The sequence below is a fragment of the Macrotis lagotis genome, chromosome 7 (genome assembly GCF_037893015.1).
Source record: "Macrotis lagotis isolate mMagLag1 chromosome 7, bilby.v1.9.chrom.fasta, whole genome shotgun sequence".
NCBI classification, from domain to species: domain Eukaryota; kingdom Metazoa; phylum Chordata; class Mammalia; order Peramelemorphia; family Peramelidae; genus Macrotis; species Macrotis lagotis.
The window spans coordinates 106,508,175-106,520,366 of NC_133664.1; the positions used below are offsets into that span (position 1 = coordinate 106,508,175).

General features: G+C 34.8%; 1 protein-coding gene across 1 annotated transcript in view; it reads right to left on the bottom strand.

The window, feature by feature from the left end:
• Positions 1-12,192, bottom strand: part of LOC141492847 (uncharacterized) — a 319,801-nt gene that overhangs the window by 263,034 nt on the left and 44,575 nt on the right. The window contains exons 11-15 of the mRNA XM_074193534.1: positions 11,253-11,384; positions 11,051-11,158; positions 9,017-9,130; positions 6,903-6,987; positions 4,111-4,228 (exon numbers count right to left, since the gene is read on the bottom strand). Coding sequence (XP_074049635.1) covers positions 4,111-4,228; positions 6,903-6,987; positions 9,017-9,130; positions 11,051-11,158; positions 11,253-11,384 — 557 coding nt within the window. The remainder of the gene's footprint in view (positions 1-4,110; positions 4,229-6,902; positions 6,988-9,016; positions 9,131-11,050; positions 11,159-11,252; positions 11,385-12,192) is intronic.

Here is a 12,192-nt window from a genome sequence, read left to right on the forward strand (position 1 = left end):
ATGGTCATTATCTGCAATTTTTTTAAAAAGTTGTCTTATGAATTACATAATTTTGCTCTCTCTAATATTTTCTTTCTTCCTTAAGGATATATTTTTTCTCTCAACAAATTCAATGTTGATCTATGTATATCATAGAAACAATGTAAAGACTATCGGATTGCCTTCTGTTTGGGGGAAGGGAGGAAGTAATGGGAGGGAGAGGGAAAATTACAAAATTCAAAACCTTGCAAAAATGTTTCATAGAAACTACTATTGTATATAATTGGGAAAAAATTATTAAAAAAATAAACTGCAAAGACATCTTAAGTAAATCAGGTTCAAGAGGAATATCTGTAGGAAGCTTTTTAGAGCAAACTACACCTTGTTGGCATCAAGACAAAAAGACAGAATGGTATTCTTTTTTTTTAGATGTTTTTTTTACAAGGCAAATGGGGTTAAGTGGCTTGCCCAAGGCCACACAGCTAGGTAATTATTAAGTGTCTGAGATCGGATTTGAACCCAGGTACTCCTGACTCCAGGGCTGGTGCTTTATCCACTGCGAGCCACCTAGCCACCCCAGAATGGTATTCTTTTATTTATCCTTCTACTTAATTTAATGGACTCCTTAAAAGCTCAACACAATCAACAAATGAACTGCTCCTGGGTCTCACTACCTTAGAAATGCTGAATCTCCACTTATAGTTTACATTTCAAAGTATGTGAACTTGTGTGTGATTTAGAAGCCTTGTCATGGATACCTTTATGAAATATTGTCACCTGTGAGCTAATTTGTTTTTAATGTTAACCTAATATTGATTAACAATTATATTCAACCTATTTTAATTAATGAAACTTTAAGCAAAAGTGAAAATGTGTCTATTTGAAATTTTTGTTAACTGGACTAGGTGATCTATTATTTCATCTCTTTGTGATTGTAAAATGCCTGGAAAAATTCACTTAGTTATTATTGTCTCATTTCTTCTCCCTATGTAAATTGCAAACTTAGAAAAAACAGTAGTCAGGATGTTGGAAGACATCCTGTGCTCAAGACGCTTTAAGAGTCTAGGAAGAGATAACAACCAATCAGGATCTCTGAAAATTAATTGTATAATTTAATATTATGTAGCCATAGTAAGGTAATTTGTTGATGAGTAAGATGCTGAGAAATGCTATCAGTTATGTGATTTTGGGTTATCTGTTATGAAAAATATAAGCTATTTGGAGTTACTGTAATAGTGTTGAAGCATGGAATTAATAACTGATTACTTTGTAGGGATAATTAATGGGAAATATCAAAACATGACCAACTCTAGGATTCCTGATATTACTAAATAATGTTTAATAATGGAAATATTGTTCTGTAAAATCTAATAATTTATATGTTCTTGACTTGAATACCTAGTTATTCTTACTATCATTTTATTACATTGGAATTAATAATGCCTGTTGAAAATTTAAAGTCACCTAAAATGTTATGATGTTTTAAAAAATTCTGAAAGCAATGATATATATGTTATTTATTTTAAATATGGTTAATAACTAAATGGGTTCATTATAAAAAGTTGTTTTTATAAAAATCTAGTTCTAAATGTGAATTGGGATTGTTGTATTTTTACATTCCAAGTTCTGCTTATTAAATTCAATTGAATTAATTATAATTTTTCTCTGAGTCTCTTTGCTGACACCCATCCTAATCACAACTTGGCACACTCTGATTCCTTTATTGTTCAAACCACCCGAAGCACTGGTTATAGGTAATTGTTATAGTACAATATAGTGATAATCGGTCTGTCAGAAATCAGGTATGTTAAACAGAAAGACAACACTATGCCAATGAAACCACAAATCCTATGGGATTTGACGTTTAATACTGCAGGTAGAGTGACCTTTAAGAGAGCCAACCTTCAGCATCAGCTAAGATAGGATTCCCTAAAGGAAGTCCTCACCTGGTAAACTTAGAGCCTGGCTCATTGAAAAGGATTGTCAGTATGACCTCTTCCTGTAACAGACAGCTAATATATAAGGGAGCATGTCCTTTTGTCCCTGTGTACTTTTTATAGCCAATGGCCATAATCATACCAGGTGCTCAGCAATTAAGTATTAGAGTCATTGGAATTGAATCTTTCAAAATCCTTAACAAATAGCAAATATTTAGTTTTCTATTGTTCTATTTTTTAACTGCTTTATGGGAGAAATTCATTCTTCAACGAGTTTTGTTCATTCTAAATACAATTAAAGTTAAAATAGAAAATTTTATTGCAAACTGTTTACTGAACATGTACAGTTCTAAAATGATTATCCAGTGTATTTATTTATACTGTTCTTGAGCTTTTGGTTACAGCTCAATGTGACAACCACTAATGAATCTGTGTTATACTGGAACCCATGTTCTCATGAAGAGTATTCTGATAATGGCTTAGGACCATAAAGTATAATTCTTGTTCTTTATAGACCTTGTAATTTTTCCCCACTTATTGGGCCTCTGTTAAATGGCCCTCTCTGGTTTTGTTTGCTCCTTCTTTTCCCTGGGGTTCATTTCTCTAGGCTGCCAGTTGAACATCTCCAATAGTGACATCTGCTACACCAGTCAACCAGCTGTACCAGTTCTGACAGCCTCCATCATGTGAACTTTGCCTCAATTGAGTTCCCACTGCAAGGCATTCAACTCCAAATGGGCCCTTAAAGGCCCAGATGAATCTGGGTCCCAATAATTTGAGTAGGTAATATGATGCAGGGAGCTATGGACATAGGAGATTTGTAATTGGAAACAGATTTTGTACTGTTTTTATACTGTTTTTGTTTTTATACTGTTAAATTTTGTAAAAATGTTATCTGCTCCTGTGATATAAACTGACTTCTATTGTTCCATTGTTATATGAAAATTTGTAACATCTCTTCGTTTCTACGCCCCCCCCCCAACTTCCAGTCTTTTAACTTGGTTGTAGAGGAGGAGGGATTTCCCTTTTGTCTGCAATTTCTGACCCTTTTGTATCCAGAGAGTGGGCAAAACTATAAAAACTTGGCCTGGACTCCCCTCAGGGCGCAGAATCACCTGAGTCTCAGTCCAATCAGTTCTCCTGGCTGTCTGTCTGACTGTCTATGCATCTGTCTGTCTGTCTGTCTGCCTCTCTCTCAAACAAACCTTAACTAGCTTTTGTTATTCTCCTGCCCTTTAGCAGTTTACAAACTTGTTGATGTTTCTCCAGGAGAAGAAAATATTTTAATCTGTACACTTTGCAGGCTTGTATAATAAATCTTGAGAATTTTTAAAATCCCAGGGCTGTGTATGAATTCTTTCACCATTCAAAGACTCTCAATCTTAAATTGGCTACACCAATCCCAGTCAACACTTGGACAAAGTGAACTAAAGGTTCCTTCTTGGTCAACAATCTTACCTCATCACCCACCTCAAGGCTAAATTAAGAAGTGAAACAAAATAAAAGACAATCCTTGACAAAATTATTTCCAAATCATGACTAATTTCCTACTTCTTTAAAATAATATTCTTCCCGAGATTCTTGTCCTTTGCTCCTGCTTGCCATGGGATCTGACCTGTACACCAGTCTTTCCACTTGGATGCCAAAGGACCAGAACTAAGGATCATGGTGGCCTTTTAAAATTCTGTCCTTTGATGATGCTCTTTCTTGACTGCTATGTTTATTCAAACTCAGTGCTCAACCATTCAAAAAACCACTTACAAGGTGCTAGATCAAAGGTTATTTATGACTTAATTAAATACTGAATAGGGAAATGATTTACCATAAAAGAGAATATGATAAGAGAAAGAGATCAAAGATTAGTGATAAGGAGCAATCTTTCCCCAGCAGAAATGTTTCTTTGTCCTTAACCTTAATTCCCCCTTCTTGGTGCAAAACATTACTCCATTGTGTAACAAATTATTTAAATTAATGAATACTTTGCATACATTAGGTTGTTAGCATTTTTTCTTTTTTTTCAAACAGTTTCCCTGCCCCACAAATTGCATTGCAAAAAAAATTCAAAAGTCTTCTGCCCTCCACACCCCCTAGGTCTCTGGTGCTACATATACAGAAAAAGGTATATTTAGCAAGCAACTGTAAATTGAAACCACACGTGTTTTGATGAATGTAATTTGATGAAAGTTGCCCTTACTCTTCTGTTGCAATTGCCATGGAGTAGCCATACAGATTGTGGACATCATAGTGTTTGCCCCAGTGTTGTACTGCATCCATACAAAGGGTCTTGGCAGGTAGAAAATTGTCCAGTACTCCTAAGGGGGAAAGAAGAAGTAAGCAATGAAAGCCTAGGTCATTATAACATTGGTCAGTCTCTAAAATATAACCCAAAATTCAAAGCTAAAATAACACTGGGTTTAGGGTTATAAGAGGTGGTTTAACAGAGTCATACCTTTGATATTAATATCATATTTCATAGAATTATAGATTTTAGAGTTGGAAAAGACCCTAAAGACCATTTGAATCCACTAATTTTATAGATGAAGAAAACGAGGCCAGATGGGTTAAAAGATTTGCCTGGTCATATAATATCCAGTCAGAGTAAATAACATAATCATTAATATTCTAAGTATGTATCTTTCCCTGGAAATTAAGGACAATAATACTTACTGTTCTTGTTTGTTCTTCTTCATTCTCATAATGCCTGCTCTATTTAGAACACAGAGGATATAGTGTATCCAATATACACAAAGTTCTTCATAAGCAACAAAGCAGCACAGAACTAAGAATCGCTTCTAGTGGTGTTATTGTTATTATTATGATTATTGTTATTCCCACATATCAACAGAGTGTGCGTTTTTACGTATTTCTGTAGTAGTGGACCAAAACATTCACACTCCCACCTAGTTCCTCTTCTGTGTTTGTTGAATCAGGATCTAGCTTGGAGTTACAGTCTAGGTTTATGGGACTAAGCAAAACTAACTTGTTCTGAAGGGAATACATACTATATAATCAAGAGGTTCAATGTATACAATGCTGTGATTGGTGTCAGGAAGACCTGAGTTCAAAACCAGGCTCAGTCCTTTATTCACTGTGTGACTGTGAGTAAATCACTTATCCTCTGTCTATCTCAGTTGCAATAACTGCAAAAAGAGTATCAGGATAGCACCTGCTTCTCAGGGTTTTATGTGACTGATGAAATAACATTTGTAAAACAGTTAGTAAAACAGTTATTCCTGTCCCTCTCCAGCCCTGTTTTATCCTTATTGCAACCATTCTCACAACAATGATAAAATGTAATTCAAGGCAGCTAGATGGTTCAGTAGATAAAGCACCGAAGCTGGAGTTAGGAAGACCTGAGTTTCAATCTGATCTCATTCGCTCACTAAGTGTGTGACCATGGGCAAGTCACTTAACCTCTGTTTGTCTTAATCCACTGCAGAAGGAAATGGAAAACTACTACAGTGGTCCATGAGGTCACAAAGAGTCAGACGCAAATGAATGACTGAACAACAATACAGTCACAGCCAAATAATAACTTGGAAAAATTTGAGTTACCCATTCTATTGATGATTTATAAGGTAGCATATCTTCTCCAAATGCTTATCTATCTGACTAACAGGTATTATTATATTAGAGATGACCTTCAGGGGAAAGATAATAGAAAGGCTATAGCAAGAAATGCAGATGATGTAAAATCAAAAGCAATAAAAATTTATTTGAAATACAAGTCTATGCCAATCATTTGACACTTTACATATAGTTCCATATAGTTATTAGTCATTATATATAAGTTCTACCTCTTCAAATAACAGTAACTATATCTTATACCTCTCTTTATGTTCCCAGAACCCACCATGATTCCTCAAACATAAAAGCTCAATTCATCACTCTTGAATGATCTTTTAACTGCCAAATCCAATGGTTTTTCCCCATCTATTCATCCACCTTTACCATACCAAGTGTCTCTCATTTTTGTTGCTCTTTGTAAGGATGATGATGATGATGATGATGATGATAACTTACAAACTACTCTTAGCTTTCTTGACACTATATTTTTTAGCCTTCTTTTAGCTTCTCATCCACTGTTCATTTCTAGTATCTTCTTTGGTTACATCTTCCCCATCCAGATTTCTAAATATGGACATTGACCAAGGTTCTATTTGAACTCAAGTCTTCCTAATTGCAGATTCGGTGCTCTATTTACCATTCTAACATTAAATATTTATTGTCTCTCCCCATTACTCTTCTATTTTTTTTCCTTCCCATTGCTTCTAATCTAAGTCATCATTGCCTCTTGCCTAAATTATTGCCTACCTCCATTCTTTCTCCTTCAATCCATCATACATCATGAACAGTTTAATTTTCCTAAAAATTTATTCTGAACTTGTTACAACCAGCTGCAGCAAAAATCAATGGTTTCCCACTGTCTAAGGAATAGAACTTCAAATTAATTAACCTGACATTTAATCTTGCTCTGACAATTCTTAGTTTTTCTAATTAATTTCCCACAATTCCTCCCATGATAAATTCACCTGCAAAGGGACTATCATGTCCTTTTGACTACAAGATAGCATGGCATAGGGGCAAGAGTACTTGACTTAGACTGGATTTAGTTTCAGCATCCATCATTTACAAACAGCATTGAGAAAGTCATTTAAATTATTTGATCTATTTTTTTAATCTAGAAAAATGTTCTCAAAAGTTACCTACCTCTGACAAAACTGTTTCATAAATTGCAAATACAATTTATATGTATTCTATGTAATACAAATATAAATATGATAATGACAATGATTGCCATTTTAGTTCTCTGGGTTAGGGCTGCCTACACCTAGCAAAGGGTAAAAAACAACCCATTTTCTCCTTTGTGCTTGAATCCATTGGCAGAAGGGGTCCCTAAATCTTCTTATACAATTTTAAATGACAAGTATGTTTGAATAGCTAAAAAATCTACATCTCATCCAAAGGACCAGACCCATGACTTACTGGGAGTAAATGGGGGATAGTTCAGGTTACTATGTGAGCATCCTGTAGATGAACCATCATCAAAGTTGGAAGGTTCATTCATATCCTAGAGAGAGAGAAATGGAGAAATATAAAGTATATAGTGTGAGTATTTAGTACTTATTTGTGTTTTTTAAGAAATCAGAGGAATTGTCCAATTACACCCTTTAAAAATAGTCTCATGAGCCTATTGCAAAATGGATGACTGGTTTTATAAACAAAGTAACTGTATTTTTCCTTAGTACTGTTCAGTCATGGCTGACTCTCTGTGATCTCTTTGGGGGTTTATTATCCATTTCATTCTCCAGTTTATTTTATAGATAATGAAACTGAGATAGAATTAAATAACTAGTAAAGTGTCTTAGACTAGATTTGAACTCAGGAAGATGGATCTTCCTGACTCCAAACCTGGCACTTTATACCCCATACCACCTATCCTCAATCTACATGAGGTAAAACATAAACCTAAATATTAAGAAAAAATGTTGTTTCTTCACAGAAGATATTTAAACTTCAAGAGCACAGTGCAGCAGAACAAACCCAAGTTTAAGAAAATAGAGATTGGGAAAGTAAATCCTGGCTCTGCCAGAGTCAAACTTGTGGAAATTTCAACAAATCATTTTACCCCTATTTCCTTACTTGTGAGATAAGTGAGTTTGACCTAAAAGTGTTTTAGTAGTTCTGTTTTTCTCTGAGAGCAAATAAAATCTATTTTTTGCAAAACCCTATGCAACCTGACTACACTCTGCCTTTCCAGACATTTTATATACCAAAGCTTCAGATAAGAGCTCAAACCACTCTATATTCCAGCTAAACTTGTCTTTTTGCAAGGAGCTACAGTGCCTTTTCCCACTGTTGAGTTCCTATCCATTTTGGAGAAGGGATCGCAGACCAGCATTCCTTCATTCTCCCAGTTTAAATATCTACTCCCATGTGGATGCTTCCTTTCCTCCATTCCCCACTCCATCCCTGATTTTTAGCTATTCTTTTGTGAACTGGATCAGAATATAAGGTCCTTGGAGGCATAAACCATCTTCTTTTTTGGTTTATATTAGCATTCCTAGGAGCTAGTATTCAGTAAGTGCATAATAAATACTTCTTTACTGACTGTGGTTCACAGCATCCAGTCCCCCATCTCCCATCTTTGTTCTGTTCATTATGCCACAAATGTATTCCCCTCCTCTCTTCTGCTTCTTAGAATCCCCAGACTCTTTAAAAACTCAGTCTCAAATATTTCCTTATACATGGGGCTTTCCCCAATCTTCTTCACCAGGTTCTAAGGCCTCCTTAAATACCTTACATTTTAGGGGCAGCTAGGTGGTGCAGTGGATAAAGCACCGGCCCTGGAGTCAGGAGTACCTGGGTTCAAATCTGGTCTCGGACACTTAATAACTACCTAGCTGTGTGGCCTTGGGCAAGCCACTTAACCCCATTACCTAGTAAAAACCTAAAACAAAATACCTTACATTTATCTAGTAGACTTAAATACCTTAGATTTATCTAGTATATATTCTGTATGTACCTGTTTGTATGTACCCCATTCTTACAGACAACAGAAAAATAATCTCCTTGATGGCAGAACCTGGTTCATTTTAGTCTTTGAATCTCTTGTATCTAGCACAGTGGAACAGTGGATAGAGGATCAGAAGTCAGGAAGACCTGGGTTCAAATTCAGTTCTAGACACTTCCTAACTGTGTCACCCTTAAGCAAGTCACTTATCAGTTTCTTCAACTATAAAAAGAGCTAGAGAAGGAAAAGGCAAACCACCCCAATGTTTTTGCCAATAAAATTCCAAAATATGTCACAAAGAGTCAGATATCACTGAAAATAACTAAATTTAAAAACTTCCTAGTACCTCAGGGATTACTAAAATATATATAGTGATTTTTGATTCTTGTTCTAATTCTGTCCAAACTATTTATCTTGATAACATTATTGAATACCGTCACTAAAAAGATATGAAATTCACTCCTCTTTTCCACCTATCCTTTCCTCCTATCTTCTCTACTACTTAAAATATAAGAATATAAAAGGAGAAAATATTTAGAAATTCTGAATATTGATTCTCTCAACAGCCCCCATCCTGATGACTCACAATCCAGATTCCATCAAAATTTATCTCCTGGTGGAAAAGTCTGAATTCCTCTGCCCACCACTGAGCACACTTTGGATTGGTATAGTCTGGAAAGACCGTTTGGCCTGGCCACACCTGCAGGAGAGAAAGGAATTCAGTGACAAATAATGAAAATAAAAGGAAGCACAGCAGCACTCCAAAGAGTACTATTGAAACTAAAATGTTTGATTATACTCTTGCCTAGACTCCAGACTTCTTCAGATTGGAACACAAAACATTCTATAAAACTTTTCAAATATTATTTGATGTAGCCAAATAGTACTATTAAACACATACCAAGGCAGAGGAAGAGAGGAAAGAAATGGGTAGATGAACAGTGGTGGAAGAAAACAAGATGGCTACAGGAAAGAATTAGTTCAATTTCTCAAGTACATGAAAGGGAGTAGAGTGAAATTAGGCTAGAAGGGAAAGCTAGAGTCATGGCCTGAAATATTAAACTAAAGAGATTATACTTTTTCCTAAAAGCAATGGGAAAACTGTAACTTTTTCAGCAGCAATGACATAATCATAATGACATTATGAAGATTACTTTGTCAGCTATGTGAAGGATGCATTGGAAAGGAAAGAGATTAATTCACTATTCAACAAGCACTGCTCAGAAAACTGGAAGAAATTAAGTTTTAACTAACACCTCATAACATATACAAAGATAAATTCCAGATGTAAAGACCTAGATGTAAAAAGTCTCATCCTATACAAATTAGAGGAACAAAGAAGGGAATACTTTTAGAACAATAACCAAATGAGGGATAGAGAGGATCACAGGATATGAAATAGACAATTTTATAAATGCTAAGGCACATAGTTGGCAGTTAATAAATACCTAACTATTCTTCCTTTCTTTTGTCTACATACAATTTTTAAAAATTGTCTTCATCAATAACATCAGTACAGTTAAAAACTAGAAGAGAGTTAAATAGGAAGAAATCTATGCTGAATATATAATAATGATCTGATACCCAAGGTATATAGAAAGTTGGTTCAAATAAAAGAACAAGCTCCATTCCCTAATAAATAGAAAAAGGATAGAAACAAATAATTCTGAAAGTAAGAAATCCAAGCTATCATTAGCCATATGAAAATATTCCAATCACTAACAATAAAAGAACTATATTAAAGCAATTCTGGGGTTCTTACACTCATCAGATGGGTGAAAATCATAAAAAGGGAAAATGATAATTGTTGGATGGGCTTTTGTAAGAAGGTACATTAATAATGGAGCTATAAATATAGACATGTCCTTTTATTTTTTCCCAGAAAATGTACCAGGTCACAAGGGTCAATAAATTGTTGCTTCTTCAATCAAGAGTCAGTAAAATTTCCTTAGACTTTTTGGGCAGATAGGAAGTTTTCCTATAATATCTTTGAACTTATTAGAAGCCATCTATTCTAGTCAATTATAAGAAGCCAAACACACCCAACATTTTTTTTGCATTCTTACTGTAGTTCAACTATGCAAATTAGAATGATATCAGGTTGAAAATTTTCCTAAAGAATGAAAATATGGCCCACAACTCTGTTATGAAATTTAGTCCCATCAGGGGAATCATCCCTGACAAAGACAGGATAAAAGGGAAATCTATAAGCCAGTAAAATAATATAGGTTGCAAATATTTTTCAGAATCACTATGATTCTTTAATAAATCTAATTTCATTGGAGTGTGTACTCCCTCCACAGATGCAACAAGTGTCACCCACAAAACAAATAAACCTAATTCTTATTGTATCTCTATATATATGCTTGGGATCTTGTAGACTTTACCTTTCTTAGGCTAGGCAAGGTAAATCAGGTTTTTACAATTTGTGGTTAAGTTTTGAAGAATAAATGAACATGCCTTGATGCTTAAAACAGCAAAATTGGCATTGCAATATGCATTATAATAGGATTGTACTCTGTAACCAAGGATCAGGTAATTTAAAATCTATAGGAATGTCATCATTGCATTAGTACTTCCACAGTCCCTCAGAAAATATCTTTTTCTCTCCAGTTGTTACCTTCCCAACGAGTGGTGTCACTCCATCTGATGCATTGACCCATATTTTCATGTCTGAGCCCCGGATATAAGGGCCATAGTTGGGATAATCAGTGGCAATGGCTGGATCCTATAAGAAAATAAGACATAGAGTAGAGAAACTATCCTTGAGTTAAAGGGAAGAGGAAGAGGTTTATAGGCTGGGAGGGAAAGGAAGAGCATACCATAATAATGACATATTTCTGGCCATGGTTATGTAAATCCTCAGCAAATGCAGGTAAGTCTCTAAATAGTATTTTATCATAAGTGAAGTCCTTCTTTTCTTCCATGTAGTCAATATCAGAGTACTGAACATCCTGTAAGAACATCACAGAAAGCACTATATATGAAACATTAATAGAAAAACATAGGGTCTAAAAAAAAAAAAAAAGCAAAGTCCAATTGTATATAATCAATTCAAAAGACTCCATTCCCCTTCATTACTTTACTCCCTTCCCCGGTTTTTGAACTAACATTTTTGGGATATTCCATTTGTTTTTTTGGGCGTTTTGTTTGGTTGGGTTTGTTTGTTTGATTTTGTCTTTCCAATGCTATCCATGAGATTTATTGTAACTTGAGTTAATTTTATAAAACATTGAGAAGAGAGACATAGTGTGATTGAATCTGAGCTGCAAAGTTTAGGAAACAGTTCCAGGGACATAAAAGGTCCTCTTCCAAGGAAAATCTGTAGCCTTTGTACTTTACTTTTACATTAAGTCATTCCCTCAAACTCACAGCTTGCTCTCCAGTATGATATACACATACAGCTATACATTTACAACTTAGTGACTAGGGCATGGGAAAACTTTGGGACAAAAACTTATGTACAAATTAGGTAGCAATGTGGTTTAGAGGGAAGACTGTTTCAAATGGAATCAGGAAGATCTGAGTTCATTTCTGACCTCAGATATTTGCTAGATGTTTGACCTGAGCAAGTCTCTTAACATCTGTTTGCCTCAGTTTCCTCATCTGTAAAATGAGGATAATTATCATACTTAGCTCCTAATGCTAATTTGAGGACAAAATGAGATATTTATAAAGTGCTTTGCAAACCTTAAAGTGCTATTTAAATGTTAGCTTTTGTTAAATTAAATAAATAAGCACTAACTCTCCAAACTCACTTTA